Genomic DNA, 20802 nt, shown 5'->3' with positions numbered 1-20802 from the left:
CTGAAGAAGCTGTCATTGCACAACTACAGCCAAGGTATATTCTTACGAGTGCAGTTTTTAACTATGCTGTGTCTGGGCTGAACAGCGCAGTTGAAGCCATAGTAGGTTAACTTAATAAAACTTTTTTTTTCAGTGATGTAGCATCGGCTGTTGAAACCTGCGCAGTATGTATAGCAACGTCAAAATTCTATTCCAAAAAATTTTACTTTCGCATGATAACCTCAGCAAATATTTTTAAGCGCTGCTGTTATGCTGGCTGCTTTTTTTAATGCTGCTCGCGAGCTATCAAGTTTAAATGAATAAAACATAAAACAAACAAACACCACTCAGCAGCTTAAGTAACACTCCTGATATCCTTGGTTTTCTAAGCACAAATGTTAAAGCACGAAGATTTGGTATCATTACTCCCTGAAGACTAGTGCTCGGTACATGCATGAAAGTGTTGAGAGTGGCAATGTTCAAGCGTTTTTTAGCATTGGACATCATATAAAAGTAAAGAAACGGTGTAAGAAAACATGCGCTATGTCCCCGCATGCCGGAAAGCTCTTTGGAACTCAAAAACGGCAAACACCATGTTTTAGTGTCATTTATAAATAAAATTGAAAATAATAAATGCAAATACTCTTTTACCCCAGGGGTTGGTATAAGTGTTTCCGAGAAAGCTTCTACTAGACCAGTGTCGCTTATCCTTCATGCTAAGTAGGATTTAATCCTATAAAGGAGGGCAGAATGAGATACAAAGCGAGGAAACTTAAACCCAAAATTGTGTCCGAGATTTCTCAAAATACTTTAGAAAAGTTTGTATAGATAGTATTACGGACTGTGTGATGGATAGCATAATTTTGTAGTGCATTAAAGTACTCATTAGAAGAAATTGCCTGATTAGTTAGCGTACCTGTAACAAAGCCACGTCAACTCGAATAAATTAAATGACTTACTTGTATGGAAACGCAAAATGTTACTAACAATTTTTTGCCCTGAACTTTTTACAAAAGTTAGCAAATAAGTTTTTAGATGCTTTAATTTTTCGTATACCGCATAAACTTTAATAGGAAAATGTTTTATTTTCTTTACAAAAACTGAAAATTATGCATTTAATTCTATGAATGTACACTGAAACAACAGCGGAACCAAAACATAATCCCAGTTTATATCTAAAAGTGAAAACGCAGACCTCAACTATGAGTGTTGGAGCGAGTTTGCAAAAGCACCACTTTTTAAGAGATTTTGAATATTTATTTATTTACTCCTAAATTGGTTTTAACTTTAAATCATTTAAATTATAATATTTGCATTTTTATTATTATATTATTTATATTATATTATTTTCACCTTACATTATTTTTTATACAAATTTAATTCCTTCCATAAAAACGAAGGCCAGAATAAACCAGGTCAATTTAATCAGAACTTATAAAAAAATACGCAGTTCTATAGCCCACAAAATTTTACTGTAAGTTGCAAACAGCTCAAAATTCTCATTGGTTTTTGAGATCTCTTTCTTCTGAAGGTGTGGCGCATTTTATCCGTAGAAAATAAAATGTTGTGCATTTGTTATATGAAGAAAATGGGCAACACCGTAAAAGAAAAAAATTATAAAAAATCAACGAGAATTTCAAACAACTTCAAAGCTTATACTAAAATTTAATGCGCTCTATATATACTGAAATTTTATGCGCCCTAAAACTATATTCCAATTTTTTTTTTTCTGCTTATAAACTTTTGAAATTTTCATTTGAAGTTTGAAATTTTAACGGAAATTTGCCGAACATTTATAAATCATATACAAAATTTCAAGCTTCGAATACGGTGTTCGCTATAGAAAGATTTATATTATATATAAAGGGTGATATTTTAGTTATTATTATTTTAAAGAGTTGGTTTAAATAGCTGTCACTTTTTAAGAGATTTTGAATATTTATTTATTTACTCCTAAATTGGTTTTAACTTTAAATCATTTAAATTATAATATTTGCATTTTTATTATTATATTATTTATATTATATTATTTTCACCTTACATTATTTTTTATACAAATTTAATTCCTTCCATAAAAACGAAGGCCAGAATAAACCAGGTCAATTTAATCAGAACTTATAAAAAAATACGCAGTTCTATAGCCCACAAAATTTTACTGTAAGTTGCAAACAGCTCAAAATTCTCATTGGTTTTTGAGATCTCTTTCTTCTGAAGGTGTGGCGCATTTTATCCGTAGAAAATAAAATGTTGTGCATTTGTTATATGAAGAAAATGGGCAACACCGTAAAAGAAAAAAATTATAAAAAATCAACGAGAATTTCAAACTACTTCAAAGCTTATACTAAAATTTAATGCGCTCTATATATACTGAAATTTTATGCGCCCTAAAACTATATTCCAATTTTTTTTTTTCTGCTTATAAACTTTTGAAATTTTCATTTGAAGTTTGAAATTTTAACGGAAATTTGCCGAACATTTATAAATCATATACAAAATTTCAAGCTTCGAATACGGTGTTCGCTATAGAAAGATTTATATTATATATAAAGGGTGATATTTTAGTTATTATTATTTTAAAGAGTTGGTTTAAATAGCTGTCAAACATCTTCAGTTTGGTCTATAATTTAACCATGAATCGTCTTACGAACGAACAACGCTTGGAAATCATTGAATTTTATTATAAAAATGCGTGTTCTGTTAAGAAAGTTTAAGATCCACTTTTTATCGAAAAATTGTGTTCAGCGACGAAGCTCATTTTTGGATCAATGGGTACGTAGTACGTAAATAAGCAGAATTGCCGATTTCGGAGTGAATATCAGCCAGAAGAATTGCAAGAGCTACGAATGTATCCAGAAAAGGTCACAGTTTGGTGCGGTTTATGGGCTGGAGGTATTATTGGACCGTACTTCTTCAAAGATGCTGCGAATCGTAACGTAACTGTGACTTGCATGGCATGTGGCTTCAGCAAGACGGTGCCACATGCCACACAGCAAGCGTAAAAATGGACTTGTTGAGAGGCGAATTCGGTGAACATTTTATTTCACGTTCGGGACCTGTCAATTGGCCACCCAGATCGTGCGATATAACACCTTAAGATTATTTTTTGTGGGGCTATGTAAAAGGTCATGTCTATTCAGACAAACCCGCTTCAATTAACGCATTGGAAGACAACATCAAAGCCTTTATATGTGAGATACCGGCCGAAACATTGGAAAGAGTATGCCAAAATTGGACTAAGCGGATGGACCATTTGAAGCGCAGTCGGCTGAAATAATCTTCAAACATAAAATTATATGGACTGTACTATCGATTTAAATAAAAATTTCAAGCATTTTTCTGAATTTTACGTATTTTTTGAAAAACTTTCCTATAGCTCTTAAAAAATCACCCTTTATATTTGTTTTACATAATATATAATTTAAAAAATAATTAAGTGAGTCATCAAAATCTGTTAATCTGTGGTGCCTTTATATTAATTTCGGGGATGTACTTTTTGATTATTATTACTATTATTTGCTACCGCATTGGCCGCAAAGTATCGATACAAATAAATTCATTTTCGATCGATTCACAGCTTTGCCTTTACCTGCGGCCAAGTGAGCGAGTCGCTAAATGTCTTAAATTCGTCATACAAGCTTCGCCTCCATTCTTTTTTCGGCCGTCCTCTTCAGTGAGAGCTTTACGAATCCCAGTCTAGCAACATTCTGTTGATGTCAGTCGCAGGTTTACGTACTGTATGGCCCATCCATTTCAAGTAAGTTTAAATGCTTAACTCTTTATCTCCATTAATATTCAATACATACAGAGTATATTTTTGTGATTAAAATTTGTTAACCGATCTACTTGCACTTAAATTTATTTCCCTTTTATTAAGCAATTTATTTTTCAATACACTCTAAATATATTTTCTACCAAAATACTTACCATCTTTTTTGTAAAAAATAACTTCCAATTTTAGCTCGGTCTTATTCATCAGACTTTTCTCAATTTGCTGTTTATGCTCGTCCTTTGTTTCCGGACCGTACAGGAAATGACACGAGCATCCTGGGTGACACAAAGCACAAAGCCAGCAGTAACAAATGTTGAACAAGTGAAATGAACATATTTTGAACAATAACAACAATCGTAGTTTAGTAGAATACGAACGACAGGCAAATATTCCTCAATGTCCGATGAGCAGTTGGCAGTAATTAAAAGTGTTTGTTTGGTGACATTATTGTTGTTGTTGTTTTTTTTGTTTTGTGAATTTGTCATTTGCCATGTTGGGGGTTGACATTTGAATGGATACAATGGTTTTTTGCGAATTGTTAGTTGACAGCATTTCATTATAGTTGTTATTGATGTTGCAGCAAATAGTCGGCACAAATTCATAAATTAGAAGAAAAGGGAAAGTGAAAAGAAAAAAGGAAGAACGTATTAAAATAGATATGCATACATTTGAAATACGGCTTTAAGTGAAATATACTTATATATTACACAGGATGGTCCAAATACAGATACATTTTTTTACTATCGGTGAATATAATAACTACGTGAAAAGAAGTAAATCTTTTAGCACTTGAAGGATGTGGAATATTTGGCAAAGTTTTTTCTAAAGTGCAGCAGCTATAATGCTCAACCTGTGCATTTATCAAAAGTAAGTTTCAGAAGCGACTAATCTTCATTCTTGCAGCTGTCCTTGAAAGAAAAGAACTTGCTGTGATGCTCTTTTTTTATTTTTTAATTTAAAAATATCCTGTGCATATTCGTTGTATGGCCGCCCGCAAAAAAAAAAGATATCCCACTAATAAACTCGACTTTGAGCCACTTCAAACTTGCGCTTTGTTCTAACAAAATTCAATTCTTTTTAATGTTTATACAAATTGTTTCAAATTTATTTTTATTCGCAAAAAGTTGGAAACTTTGATTATTATAAGCTTTGAAGGAAAATGCACTATATAAGCGCAAAAAAGTATTGCAATTAAATAAGAAAGAAGTAAATTGTCCGAACTTCTGAACTATTTAATACACTTTAGATCGACTCGCTTAACTCAAAGCTCGAACTAAGCAAAAAATAAAAATTTAAGAAAATAATAGTTTGGTGCATATTTTATGCGTTTTATGCGCTTCTTCGGTTACAAAGCCATTATTGCTCACCTTTTGAAGGTATTCAAAATATGAACTAGAATCATTCAGTTTCACCAGCATGACGAAGCATGCTATAAAACTTATCAGAAAAATTTTGAAAAATCACTCTACATAGAGAATAAAAATAAAAGAAAAAGTTAGAGACTTTTTCCCAATGAAACTAACCAATATTTCATAAAGAGGGGTATTGTATGTAAAAATAACAGCAGCATTTTCAGAAATAAAAGGTGAATTAAAATTTGTTGGACTAAGAACATCGACACTGTGACACAGATTTTATTATATAAAATACGGACTTTTTAAAAATTCTCGAAATTTGTCACCAACAGCTTGCGACAAAAATCATATTTTTGTTCTCAAGTAAAAGTTTAATATGTTAGTGAAACTATGGATTTCATATTTGTAGTAATACAGCAAACTCAGTTTTTATACATATTTTGTCATCTTAAATCGATGCCCAAGTATGAGCTTGACGGAGATAGTCAAACAAGTAATGTCGTCCGTATGAAAGGAACTGTAATTGGCGGTCGTCGGCGAAGAGGACGTCCTTATGTCCAGTGGAAGGACCAAATTGTAGATCACCTGGCTTCTTTTGGCTTAAGAAACTGGAAAATTGTGCTGAAAGAGAGACCCAGACGAGACATTATGCGGCAGGCCGTAACTCGGTAACGGGTTGTTACGGCCAATTAAGTAAGTAACTAAGTATTGTAAATTTTTCAACAACTCTAAAGTTTCAAAAAATGTCTCTAAATACTCATATTCAGTCTACGGTATTAATGTGCACGTCAAAAGAAAGTGTATATATCTGGTTATTAAAAAAATTGTTTGTTTTCTTTTCACCAAGCCAAATATAGATTTTTACAGTATCCATTTAAACATTACTTTATGTCAAAGGAGAAAAGTTCAACTATTTTTATAATTTTTTATAAAACAACAAGGAAGCCGAAGTTGAAAAGCAAACAAAATATTCTTTAATAGCTGAATTCAGTTTTTTCTCTCATATTATATCTGTATTAGTATCATAGAAGCAGTACAAGTATTAGAATTTTTGAAAGCATGAAGCTCTCTGAAAAATTAAAATGGTGCGAAAATTTTAAACTGAGTGCACAGCAGTATACAGCCGCCGTAGCCGATTGGGTTGGTGCGTGATTACCATTCGGGATTCAGAGAGAATTTATGATCGAGTCTCGGTGAAAGACCAAAGTGAAGAAAAAGTTTTTTTTTCTAATAGCGGTCGCCCCTCGGCAGGCAATGGCAAACCTCCAAGTGTATTTCTTCCATGGAAAAGCTCCTCATAAAAATATCTGTCGTTCGGAGTCGGCTTGAAACTGTAGGTCCCTCCATTTGTGCAGCAACATCAAGACAAATAAGAGGAGGAGCTCGACAAAATATCCAAAAAGAGTGTACGCGCCAATTACTCTATAAAATCTATATTTTTGACGTCACATTCGTGTGACATTTTTTGTGAATAAATTTCACTATCGTATTGAATTGTGAAAGAAAAAAGTAATCAATTCAGAACTACATATGTGTAATTTCGTGCAATTATGGGGTTGGGTGATAGCCGCTTAAAAACCAATGATTTTGAAAAATACTGAAAATTGTGTACTACACCACATTTAAGACCGCTCACATGATTTCAGTAAAATTTTAATATGTTACAGCGCCAATATTACCGCCATTTTTAAAGACTTTTTTTGATTCCACTATTTTCATTAAAAAAAATTAAGAATTTTTTTTTTCATTTTAAGTAATTCGGAGCAATTTTTGAACTTTCTCTGTGTCACTATGGTGTTTCTTAAAAAGTCCACCTCATTTAAAAGCCAAATTTATAAACGTTTTAAGTTTTTGTAAGGTTTTTCTCGCGCAAGTAAATTTTCAATATATTTTTTACGATACTAAAGTACATTTTAAAGCTCAAAAATTCGAGTTCTTAGAAAATTTTCAAGTTCTGTTCCACCTCAACAAAGGCAAAAAACAAGTTATGCGAACTTCCTCTATTTAAAAAAAATTCCTCTAAATAAAAAAAATAAATAAAATAGAAAGAGTGTTTGTATATTTTAAAAATTTAAATGGCCACTACATGCCTTTATTGGCTGTTTTAAAGACTTTTAGTGCACATTTCAAAAGGGTGTTATTGCTGAGGGGCTTTTAAAACTATCCTGTCCTTCGCATTGTCATTTAAATTTATATTGCTTTTATACCCAATACGCAAATTAGTTAGGCAATAAAAAATTCTCACATATAACCTTTTCTGTTGTACTATGTAAAATAATTGCCTGATGCAGATTTATTTATATCAAAACCTATAGAAAACATGAAAACGATGTTTAGAGAAGGTCTGAAATATACATTGTGTAGCTGATGAATCTGACTCGAGAGCAACATTCACCATGATAAACACGAATTAACTGCAATTACTTTTCTAAATTTCGTACACGGGCGTAAGTTCAGTTTGCTTCAGTGGCAAGTTATCTGCCACATTACTTGCAGCTTTTGACCTACATAGGTGTGACTATCTATCTCTATCTCCTTCACTATCTCCATCTCTATCTTTATCTCTATATGCTTCTCTATCACTATCTCTATCTCCATCCCTATCTTTATCTCTATATGCTTCTCTATCACTATCTCTATCTCTAGCATTATCTCTTTCACTATTTGTATCGCTACCTCTCGCTCTCTCCCTTTCTCTGTCTCTACTTTGTCAAGATATAAAAAAGTGGTTCACTAATTCTTGTTTTTCATAACAAATATTGTCAAATATGGACTGGTCGATGTTAAAAGACTGGTTGGTGGCATCCTTCAAATCTACTGTCTATTTTATTTATTTATTTATCCAGTCACTGATACTAAATCAAAATGGCAAGTGAAATGTTTAAGGAGAAAGTATTCAGGATAATATTTTATTATAAATACTTTTGTTACTTTTTTTTATTTGTTAGTTGACTCCAGCTATCACTGCTCAGATTTCAGGCAACCGCTTTGGTAACATTCAAACCTTAAATCGGTGTGTTGTCTTACTAATCATATGCAGGAGAAGATGAGAGAGAAAGAGTGAGATATTCATTGCATCTGCCGGGCGCTGCAGCTTTCCCAAGTGATTCTACCCAACCTACAGTGACCATATCCACGCCCCGTATAGACATAAAGCTTATCAATCCAGACATATAATGCCAATTTGAGTTTAATGGCAAGAAAAGTACACAGAAGTGCAGTCTACGAACTGAAGCGAATTTGTTTGTACATTAGTCATATATGGTAAATTGCTCAATGCAGACTGCATTCAATCGCAAAGAAGTCGCATACAAAGCTCATCAGCATTTGCTATCGTTGGGAAACTGAATTCGTAAAGTATCGCTTAGAGATGATATATGAGAAAATTCCAAAGAATAGAAGCCTTTTTGCCGCAAAGTGACAATATTGATCCAAAATGGTACAACTTTTATTTTGTTTTCTACCATAGCAGGAATTCATTAATCTATGTTAGTATACGCTGAATGCTTGAATGTTGAATGCCAAAGTTTTTCACCTCCTTTGTGAAAATTAGAATTGTCAAAAGCCACCACCATATCTTGAAAAACCACCAGATAATATCACTTTATTTTCAATACTATGTAAATTTTAATAACCAACGGATTTTGCAAAAATCGACCTTAATAACTGAAGGTATAAAAAGTTCTCCTCGCTCAAGATGCAAAATTTTTTTTCCTCGTAATGGGTATGTATTAGAGTGGCCAGAAAATTTTTTTCTTGGTGCTTAAATCTTGTTTCTGTAAAAATACTGTACATACTGTTTTTTTTTATTTTTAAATGAATCTGGGTGACTAGAGTAAATTCTTTTAGATATCTATTTGAAACGGAAAATTAAAAGAGAAGAATAAATATCGATCTGTAAACATTTTATGCCACTTTACTGAGAGGGGTATTTTTCCACGGTTTTAAAGGCAATTTCCAGAGCCTTGGTAACACTATAAATATTCAAAAACAAAAAAACTAAAACTAAAATAGGTGTCGAATTTTATGGGGTATAGAACGAATTTATTTAGTAGCATCAGGAAAACCCAAATTTTGGAAAACAAAGAAATTCAAAAGCGCAAATATATGTAAATAACCACCAATTTTTTGCATTGGGTATAAACAACTCATTTTCGCCCTTTCTACGACTTACTTTCTTTGCATAATACTTTTTTTTCTTTTGTAAATGATTTCGTAGCTTCATACACATTTCCACCCATTTCACTTACCCTTTTGCATTATTTGAGCTCGTGAATAACCTGTCAAGTCCACGAAGCCATCCGAACAATAAACAATTGGATTGCCATTTGCCTGCGCATTGCCGAGCACAAAATTCGAATCTGAAATCATGAAAAGAAAAAATAGGAAAAATAAACAAATGCTGCATGAAAGGGAACGAAAGTAGGTGGAGATATTAAAACAACTTTCAATTTACATTCTTGTCGAGCTGTGCATTAAAAGATAATATTATTGACATTGGCACTTATTTGTCGCAGTGACACTCTTTATTTTTTTAGTAAAAAGTTAAATGGCTACCTCTGTTGTATGGAAGAGACGGTAGCTGTGCTTTGTCTGAACTGTTGGGAAAAAAATATTGTGTCTCTTGAGATTGATTTTCATATAAAAGGTATTTCTTTTTTTCACAAGCACACATAAGTTATTTATATTAGATTTATTTATATTTACAAGGTGGCGAAAAATTAATCACCCTATTGGAAGATTTATACTTTTTGCAAATGACGTCGTACGTAAATCAAATATGACACTTATCAACTAGACAGCTGAAGTGCACGAACATACAAGCAATAGAGCGCGTAAATTTATTATTAATATTATTATTTATTTTTATTTAGTTAAAAAGTTTTTCAAAAACAAAACTGGATTTTGTTCAACCTTGTATATATTCTAAGAAGTACAAAAAAATATGAAAATCTCTTTTTCAAAAGCAAAAAGTTTTGTAAGTATAAAAAATAAAAATATAATAAAAATTTAAGAAAGAATAGAAATAGAAATTTTAAGTTGGAGAATAAGTTCATGGCGTTTCTATATTTTCTTTTATTTTTCAGCGGTTTGTTTGCTGTTAAGCAAAGGGTAAGTATTTATTCGACAAAACTATTTCTGTTCTACAAAACTATGTCAATTGTATTTTTGAGTTATTAGATATTTTATTAGTTTTGAAGCTTAGAAATTGAATACCCAGTAGGAAAAAATCAATATTTTCGATACCTGTTTTCTTTGCTTTTCATCGAGGTCAAAAACTGCCGAAGTCTACAACACGGAAATGGTTTGCAAAGTTCAAAAATGGCGACTTTGAGTTCGACGAAGAACGCCTCAAATCACTTTTGAAGGAGAACAGTCGCCAAACCAGTCGTGAATTGGCAGTAAAAATTAACTGCGGCCATAAAACGATTCTCCACCTGCTTCATTCAACGGGATTTGCCGCAAAATTGGGAACCTGGGTGTCTCACGAGCTCAACGAAAAAAAAAAAGAAAGCCACCTTCAAATTGCTTCTCTGCTTCTCGCCCGCCAATCGAGAAACTCGCGAACATAAACAGTGCTTTTTGTACCGAATCGTCACGAGAGGTTAAAAATAGTGCCTATACATCAATATGAAGCAAAGAAAGGATTGGGACGCTCCAGAAGATACCCCAATGTAGAGAGTCAAGCCGGATTTTCATCCAAAGAAGATCATGATATGTGTGTTGGTGGGACTTGAAGCGCATGGTACACTAAGAAAACCTCGAAAAGAATGTCATGGTCAACAAGGAGCTCTATTTTGCCCAACTACGCCGCATAAATGAAGCTATTCTATAGGGAGGGTCATGTAAAATTTGCTTTTTGAATCGTAAAAAAACACTAATCAATATTTTTTCAAAATTTTTTTTTATTTTGAAGATTGAACATTGTCATTTACGAATGAAAAATAATAACGTTCAAATGACTGCCATGACTGGCTTTACAGTAGGCCATTCGATCAACCCAATTTTTATGCACATTTTGGATTGTGTGGGCTCCAATTTCATGAATTGCAAATTCGATTTCGTGTTTTAAAACATCAATCGTCTCTGGATGGTTCGCATGCATTTGTCCTTAACGGCTTTCCACAAAAAATAGTCCAACGGCCTTTAATCACAGCTCCGAGGTGGCCAATTGATATCGGAATTCAAAAACGGTAGCCAAAAGTTCGAGTGTAACTCTGGCAGTGTGACAACTTGCACCGTCCTGTTGAAACCAAATGTCGTCCATGTCATCCTCTTTAGTTTTTGGAAACAACTCGTTGAGCATGTCACGGTAACGCTCGCCATTTACTGTAACCGCGGCTCCTCGCTCATTTTCGAAAAAAAAAAATGGCCCGATGATGCCCCCAGACCAAAAACCGCACCAAACAGTGACTCGTTGTGGATGCGTTTGCTTCTCTACAGTAACGTGTGGATTTTCTGAGCCCCAAATCCGGCAATTTTGCTTATTAACGTAGCCAGCGATGTGAAATTCAGAAAAGATGAAGAAGATTCACCACTTTGAAAATTCGTTTTCAATATTTCCCAATTTTGTTCAAGCATATGGCGTCCTATTTCGTAAATGTCAAACCTTTAAGTAAATTATGAACACATTTGACATGTCATTTGTGTTACTGTTTTCAAAAAAAATAGGTGGTTCAAAAAGCAAACGCTATATGGCCCACCCTGTACTGAAAAAACCTAATCGACATAGTCAAACCATACTCCTTCACGACAACGCCAGGCCAAAAGATGCAGAAGTTGTCAAAGCCGCACTCCAAGAGCTCGAATGGGAGGTCCTTCAGCATCCGCCCTATTCTCCGGACCTTGCACCGACCGACTGCCATCTCTTCCGCTCCCTGTCTAACCATATGAAAGGCGTTACCTTCGATAGCAAAGAGGTCCTTAAAAACTGGCTCAAACTTGCTTTGGAACCAAACCAGGCGAATATATAATTGATTAACTTACTGATATAATTATTGAATTATATTGAAATAAAAGTGTTCGGTAAAAACGCTACGAACTTATTCCGCAACCTGATACTTAGTAATTAAAAGTTAAGACTGAGAACTGTAGTGGTTTTTTGACCTACATATGATTAATTCAACTTGAGAATTTTCTTGATGTGGATCAAAATATCACCAGCCATTGACTTGTGTAAGAAATTTGTGCAATAAGTGAACTTTTTTGACCTGTGTAACCATTCATGTTGTTGCTAAAGTTTTCCAAAAAGAGTTCTGAAAACATGATCACAAATTGGGTAATAATAATTGTCTAGAGGACAGTTCAAAAAAAAAGAAAAAAAGAAAAAAAAAGTTATAACAATTTTATTCATACCACGTCCTTTTATGACACATACATATATTCAGCTGTACATATGCAACCGTCACATATTCGTATGTATTCGTGTTATATATGTGTAATCGCTGACGCTCACATATGCAATAACAATTTTTCCATCTTATATTAATACCCTTCGTTATCACATAACATTTCGGTTCGTTAAAGTTTCCTTTGTAGTCGGCGAAAATATGTTAGATGGACAAACTTTACCCACACTTCAGTCTTCTTCACCAGCGTGTAATAGATATATCGCAAAACTAAGTTCTTGGAGCTAAGCGTGCCGCGTATAAAAAGACTGCCTTATTCAATGGTTTTCATCATAAATCTCTCTCATCAAGAGCATAAGCGGAGGAATTTTCAGGTAGTTGTTTATTTTTGTAGGATAGGGAAAAATAAAAAAAATTCTGTTTGTGTATTTAGGCATGTTTGATTAAAATCAGAGCAAGGAATTACGAACTAAATTGCTTCAACAAGAAAGTATGGAATACACTTGGAAATTAAATTAAATTTTACATTTTTAACGACCACGGTGGAAAAGCGGATAGAAGAGCATAAATTAGTGGATCAAGTAAAAAAAAATTGATGCATGAAATGCTGCGATTTGCCCAGAAGCTGCTGCTTTTGAAGATTATCCCTTATGTTATACACAATATATTTTAGAAAAAGAGAGTAACTCAAGTATTTTTGGCAATTTAGTCAATGCCGAAAATATTTAGTTCACTTGTATACTCGATAATAAGAAGTAAACTGAAAATAATTTAACTGAAAAAATCCAAAATATATATAATATACATATATAATATATAAATATATATATAATATATTTACTTTTGGGAAACAAAACTTTTTTTTGGCGTTTTGAAAAAAGTTTGTATTTATTCTCATTGCATGTCTCATAAGTCAAGTTAGGTATATCTGGCTTATCTGAATACATCTCACATAGACCACAAGGGACCGTAGTGTTATCAGTGTTGTTAGAATTATGTTAAACATAGTTCGTGATACACGTCTTGGCAAGTTTTGAGCAATAGTTTAAACTTTTGTCAGCAGTTTCTTCCAGAGATGAAAATTATACCAATCCCAGGAAGTTGTAACGAGTTCTGCATAGAGCAGGACTGTGACGAACGCGATGCTCTAACGTGCCCCTTTATTTTTCCTATAAGTTACGCGCGTCGGTCTGAACCAGTTTCGTTTTAGCTGCGTGATATAGAGTAAGGCCAAGAATGATAGAAAGAAGATTGCGCCCATCAGAGCGTACGTGACGTCATGTTTGCTGAGTTGTGCAGTATTACCAACCATTTGCTCTTCGCAATAAATTTAGTGCTTTTTTATACCGAAAATGCGAAAATTTTTAAGTTTCGTGTTTGTTTCTTTTTTTTAATTTAAAGCTACCAAAACTTTAGGTTATTATTAGAAGGCCATTACGCACTGCGACCAGAGTTGATCTATTGTGCAAGACCTATTTTGTAACCCTAGAGTTTAAGGCTTTTTATAAATTTTAGCACTATTGTGGGTTTGTTGTTCCAAAGATTACATGGAGATACTACGATACCACCAAGGTGGTGAAGTCTTTGTCTGCCCAGCGCAGGACATTCACAAAGCACATGTTCTGAGCTTTCTATATCCATTTCGCAAAAGCGGCAGACATTGGTCTCTGATAGACCAATGTTATTTAAATGATACCTCAGGCTGCAGTGACCTGTGAGGTATCCTGTTAGAAGACGCAGATCTACTCTGTTTAGTGAGAGTAGCTTGTCTGATATTCCTTTGTTGGGACTAAGAAATTGTCTGGCTTGACGCTGACCGGCACAATTTAGCCAGTGTGCAGCAAATTTCCTTTCTTCCCATTTCCTGAGGAATTCATTAATGTGGCTTTTCGTGAGTCCACAGAAAGGCTCAGGACCAGTAAGTTGCATATTTGCTCCTTGTTTTGCGAGGTCATCAGCCATTTCATTCCCCTCATGCCCTTCATGTCCCGGAATCCAGACTAGATTTACTGTGTTGAGGTTTCCTAACATGTTGAGAAGGTTTAGGCAATCATTTACCAATTTAGAGGTGATAGTTGTTGATAGAAGGGCTTTTAGAGCCGCTTGACTATCAGAGAGTATATAGATGTGAGTACCTCTCATTTTCCTGCGAAGGCATTCTCTCACACATATTTCAATGGCATGTATTTCTGCCTGGAATATTGTTGGGTAGAGTCCCATCGGAATCGATTTTTTAAATTTAGGCCCATTGATTCCTGCCCCTGCTCTACCATCTTCCAGCTTGGACCCATCAGTGAACCATAATTGAGATCCAGGCTTGAAATTGATAGAATTAGTTCTCCAAGTTGTTCGTTCATTAATAATAATTCGGAAGTTTCTGTAGAGAATGGGTTTGGGAGATATTGTATCCACCCTGTGTAGTATAGGAGTGTGTCGAAAGTCTTCTAAGATCTTTAGATGTCCTCTCATATCTCCACTTTTAAGATCGGCGTTGCCTTTTAGTCTTAAGGCACTCAATCTTGCTTCTTTTTCAATTAAGATGGGAAGCGGTGGTATACCTAGGAGCACGCCCAAAGCGTCAGTTGGGCATGTTTTCATTGCTCCTGTTATACCGATGCAGATGAGGCGGTACAATTTGTTAAGATCGCTTGCCGCCTTTCGTTGCTTAACTTTGGGCCACCATGCTATGGAAGCATAAGTGACTATAGGCTTAACAACTGTAGTGAATGTCCAGTAGGTCATTCTGGGGCTGAGCCCCCATGTTTTACCAAAAAGCCTTGTGCAGGCATAGAATGCCCTTGTGGCTTTTACAGTAACTTTCTCAAGATGCGAGTTCCAGGTAAGCGCTTTGTCAAGGTTGATACCAAGGTAGTTCGCCTCTGTGGAGAGTTGTAGAGTCGATTCATTCAGGACAGGACATTTGATGTTGATATTCCTTTTCCTGGTGAACGGCACTAGCGCAGTTTTAGATGGGTTGATAGAGAGCCCTTTGTCAGTGCACCATTTGTTGATTATGTTGAGGGCTTGTTGCATGCGGTTAGAGATGGTCTCTTCATGCCAGCCCACTATATATACTACCAGGTCATCAGCATAGCCCTGGGTGTGGAATCCTAGGTTGTTCAGTTTGTGGAGAAGTTCATCTATTACTAGTGTCCACAGAAGAGGAGAGAGTACTCCCCCTTGCGGGCAACCTCTTGTGGCCTTGATAGACTTTATTCTTCCTCCTAATTCTGTACTGATCGTTCTGGATTTCAGCATCGATATAGTCCATCGTCTGATGGGTTTAGGTACGTCCTTTTGAGATAGGGCATTGTTGATTGCCTCATAGGACGTATTATCGAAAGCTCCTGTTATGTCAATAAAAGCGCAAAGTGCGATTTGTTTTGACTCAATAGCTTTTTCAATAATGGTTACCAGACTGTGTATTGCAGTCTCAGTAGATTTACCTTGTTGGTAGGCAAATTGAAGTTGGTGCAGTGGGAACTTAACCAAGTTATTCTCCCGTATGTGCTGATCCAATATTTTTTCCATTGTTTTTAGGAAAAATGAGCTGAGGCTAATCGGTCTGTATGACTTAGGCAATTGTTCGGGTTTTTTCCCTACCTTTGGAATGAATACGACCTTTACCTCAGCCCATTTCGTAGGGATATAACCTAGCAATAGGCTTGCTTTATATAGTCTGGACAAAGTAGGGACAATGTATTGGCTTCCCTTTTGCAGAAGGCAAGGGAATATCCCATCAGGTCCAGGAGATTTGTATGGGCTAAATGTAGATATAGCCCATTGTACCCGATTTTCATGGAATAGCTTATTTGCCAGCTTTAGGTCCTCTCTGTCAGCACTTTAGGTTAAAAAAAGAACTGTATTATTATACAAAAGAAGTTTAAAAAAGGCCACTCTGAGAAGATTTACTAATACTAAAGAAACCATACTGACATTTTTGCAAAAAGAGTACCTTATCTAGTTACATAACTTCAAATATAGCAAAAAAGTCGTTCCCTTAACAAAAGAGTCTCGCTTAACAAAAAAAAACTCATAAATTAAATTGTACATAAGCATAACACATTTATTAAAAAAAACGCACATTTTAAAGACAATTTGTCACGCATACAAAGTTCTTTAGGTGATTCAATAAAAATTTGTTGGGTTATTTTCTTTGAATGGGCATTTTAGTGCGTTTTTATATCCAAAGCTAGGCAACTCTGCAGTAGCGAGAGAGAGACATTTGACTGCCGAAAGCAGAAGAACACCAACAACACCTGCAATTGTGGGAAATGCCACCAGATGTTAAAAAAACGTAAAGCTAAATAAAACTGAGTGAATTATTTACCTAATTATTAAAAAATGTATATTTTACAAAATTATAAACATGACATTTTAATTAAAACAGCTAGAAAAATGTCATGAAGAAAGAACTAAAACTCCGAGGCAAAAAATAATAAAAATAACAAAAAAAAAATGATAAATCAAGTTACGAAAATGGTAATCTGGCCATTCTGGAGCTAAAATCACGTAACTAGTTGTCAAATTCGCTGAGCGCAAAGTAACGGGACCACGATAGGCGCCACCTCATTATTCTTTCCATCATGGAGTAAGGCAATGTCCCGTCAGTATCAATATTTTACATTCCTTCCTTGAGAGCGATACAATAAGGTTGGTTGTTTCCGTATTGTAAGTTTGTAGCATTCCAGAGTTAGTTCCGTCTTCAAAACTGAGAGTAAGGGTTATACCATATGATCAGGAAGTAATTTAAACAAACCGCGCTTGCGGGAACCGGTCTATTTTTTTTTTCTTATGTAGGTAGGACTGTATGATAGACATCTGTCACTATTTATCCGTTTTAAAGCGTTTGAGAAATGCTGTACGTCGCAAACTGCCGGGAATGTGGGCAAACAAATCTTGGATTTTGCATTATGACAACACACCATCGAACCGAGCCCAAATTGTGCTGGATTATTTGAGCAAACACCAAGTAAATACCACCGTGCAAGCACTGTTTTCACCTGATATGGCCCCCTGTGACTTCTTTTTGTTTCCCAAGTTCAAGTTACCACTTCGTGGAAGGAGATTTCAGTCGATAGAGGAGATCAAAGAGAATGCGACGAAGGAGCTGAAGGCCATCCCTTCGTCGGCCTACCAGGGTTGCATGGAGGACTGGGTTAAGCGTTGGCACAGGTGTGTTGCTTCAGATGGGTCATATTTTGAAGAAGATAAAAAAAATGTGCCTAAACATTAGCTTTGTTATGTTTTATTTAAACATTCCCGGTATTTTCAGATCATAGGGTATGTTCGACGTACTCATCCTAGCAAGCAGGTTCCTGCCTCAGCAAGCTCGTCAATTCTCTCATTTCCGTCTATTCCCTTGAGGTCTGATACCTAGTAAATTATCCGATTATCCTAAATATTTTAAGAATTTCTGCTTAAAGTAATAGAAGAATTTTTGTTTACACACACTTTTAATAGGTTCTTTTTGCAACTGTACAATTTTAGGCACGCTCACACTCAAACACCAGTTCATGAACTAGAGTATTTGCTGAGTAGGTGAACTTTTCACTGCAAGGTGCATAAAAAGTGGCGAAAAGTTAGTCACCCTATCGGAAGATGTATGATTTGTGCAAATGGCATCGTACACAAGCAATCATATTCGACATACATATGTGAACTAAACAGCCTCACTATACAAATAAACAGACAAGCAGTGGAGCGCCTACAGTTCAAAAGAAAGACATGTATCACTCAAAATTATTGTATTTTTTTATTTTTTTTTATTTTAGTAAACAAAGTTATTTAACAATAAAATTGGATGGTTAATTTTGCGTCACCTTGTATAAATAGCTAATGATGTATGTGTGCGCTCACACATACGTGTATGCCGGCCTTAACATATGTTGCATAGGAGAATTTACAGATACCAGCTAAAAGTTCAACAATCTTCGGGCAGGTGTCAAGTATCCAAAAAAGTGAAGGCTTACGAGTCAACATCCATGCAAACATAAATGCAGTATAAGGTTTATAAAGAGTGTCTCACGTTCATTATATGAATATAAGACTAAGGAAGCATGAGTGCATATTTACAAAACCAAACGTGCGAAATCTGTATCAAAAGCTTCTAAACTAAACATTGTGCATACGACGAGGTGCATAGGAAAATATTTGGAAATTCTGACAAAGCAAATTGTGTCACTCAATATCGTTGCACAGTATTTGTCCCAAGGCCAGCGTTTGCCACAAGCGTAAGTAAATATTTGCCAAACTTAATTAACAAATCAAACAGGCGACAAAGTGGAAATGGCTAGGCACTGCGTGCTTCGGTTATTAATATGAAGAAACTCGGGTAAACAAGTACTATTCAATGATACCAGATAACAGGTACAACCACACTAGAATGTCACTCATGCAAAACCAAAAATAAAATAAAAATGCCCTGCGTGTAGAAGGCGTTGTTAATTAAACACAATTTTCACATTCAACAGAAGACCGCAACTACGCTGACCGACTACAATGATTGATAAACGCGTTGATTTACATGAGCCACATATCTATGCACATATGTACATACATATATATGTATATTTATGCTTGTTAAATACCAGCATTCAAGCATACCACACCACCACATGGCTCACAATTAGTGTGGAGCAAAAATTGTTTTACATATGCAGAGGTGCGCAGCAGTTGAGAGTGCGCTTGCATCCGTGTTTACTCAGTTAACGTAGGGTTTGAGAATACAACAAAAAATATATACACCGATAGCAGGTAAATGAACAATAAAATATAATAATAGCAATAACATTAAATGGACGAACAGTTGGAAGAACAAATATGAGTAGTACTAACTCTTGTACTTCGATGTTGTAGAGATGGGCCTACACTTTAATTACTCACACACCTGTTAAATGCAGTGAAATAAGATTGAACAACTGCGTTGTTTTCCAAGTTAATGCCATTGCACTTATTTTTAAACAAATATTTCGTTTCAAAAGTGTATACATAAAACAGAAAATGCTTAGGAAAAGAAAAATAAACTGGAAAAGTTAGCACATTTAAAAAAAAGGTGGCATTCCACATCAATAAAATGTTTATATATTACATATTTATTATTACAATTTGTTAATTCTTCTTTCCTTTGCACTCAACAAGTGAATATTATATAATTTCAGAATAAAGAATTTAATTTTTTGATAATAAATTTTGATATTCAACAGTCACTTTGGGGTGTAATGATTCTAATTCCCATGAGTGTACATATAGTAACACCCCCGCAATATTTGTGTTCTCAGTTTTATAGAAATAGTGGAAAATATATCTAAAATATTTGTCTGTGCGAAGTACAGGGTGGGCCTACTAATGTTAAACACAAATAACTTTTGCAATAATCATTTATTTTGGTAATTTTTTTTTTATACATTGAATATATTTTATGCCAATTGTGTAAGAAATATTACATCAGACAAATGTCCACCATTTTTCTCGATACAAAGATTTGCTCTTTTCAACGCGTTTTCCATTACACCACATAATGTTTCTGGTTGAAGGCTCAGTATTTCGTCTCGAATATGTTGCTTCAGCTGTCTAATAGTCTCTGGTTTATTAAGATCCACTTTGTCTTTTAAAAAATCCCCATAAAAAGATGTCGGGCGCAGTCAAATCTGGTGAAGGAGGTGGCCAAGGGAAATCTGAATTTTTGGAAATCAGACGTTCGCCAAAAATTTCAAAGATCCAACTTTAAAATTCTACCCAATGTCATTCTGGAAAAGCCCAATTGGCTGGAACGACGGGCACCTCGTCCAGGATGGTCGACCACTGAACCCAGTTCCTCAAAACGACCGACCAAACTCCTAATCATGAAGGCTGTGGGAGCTGATCTGGAATTAAAATGTTGCCGATATTTACGCTGCGTTAAAGCAATTGATCATTGACAAGATTAGAAAAACTCAATAATTTAACGCGTTGTGTTATACTGTAGGGTTCCATAATAAATTTCCAACAATTCAATTATAACCTACAAAAAGAGAAGAATAAATGTGTCAAAAAATAAAAAAGTTATTTGTGCTTAACATTAGTAGGTCTTATCTGGCCCACCCTGTACTTAATTTGAACATTGACAGCAGAATTTCACGAGAAAAATTTTTGTAAACTATTTTAACTCACTATCTTCCCCCAAATGGGGTCACTCTGCCCCTTTTTTGGAGCATTTTGAAAACGAAGGCATTTAAAAGGTCACCACAGTGCTACAATTGGTCTTCTGGATAAAAATAATGTAAGTTAAGTTAGCCTTTTTGGTACCAATCGAAGTTTCATCTTAGCGAAAATATACAGCACTATTCGCAAATTTTAGGAGTCGATCAAG

At 34.8% G+C, this 20802-nt stretch overlaps 1 protein-coding gene across 1 annotated transcript in view; it reads right to left on the bottom strand.

Moving 5' to 3' along the window:
* LOC129245695 (potassium voltage-gated channel subfamily H member 8) overlaps positions 1 to 20802 on the bottom strand; it is a 216844-nt gene that overhangs the window by 175693 nt on the left and 20349 nt on the right. The window contains exons 2-3 of the mRNA XM_054884034.1: positions 9354 to 9464; positions 3904 to 4023 (exon numbers count right to left, since the gene is read on the bottom strand). Of these exons, the coding sequence (XP_054740009.1) occupies positions 3904 to 4023; positions 9354 to 9464 (231 nt within the window). The remainder of the gene's footprint in view (positions 1 to 3903; positions 4024 to 9353; positions 9465 to 20802) is intronic.

The sequence above is a fragment of the Anastrepha obliqua genome, chromosome 4 (genome assembly GCF_027943255.1).
Source record: "Anastrepha obliqua isolate idAnaObli1 chromosome 4, idAnaObli1_1.0, whole genome shotgun sequence".
NCBI lineage: Eukaryota > Metazoa > Arthropoda > Insecta > Diptera > Tephritidae > Anastrepha > Anastrepha obliqua.
This window is presented reverse-complemented; position numbering and strand designations above follow the sequence as displayed.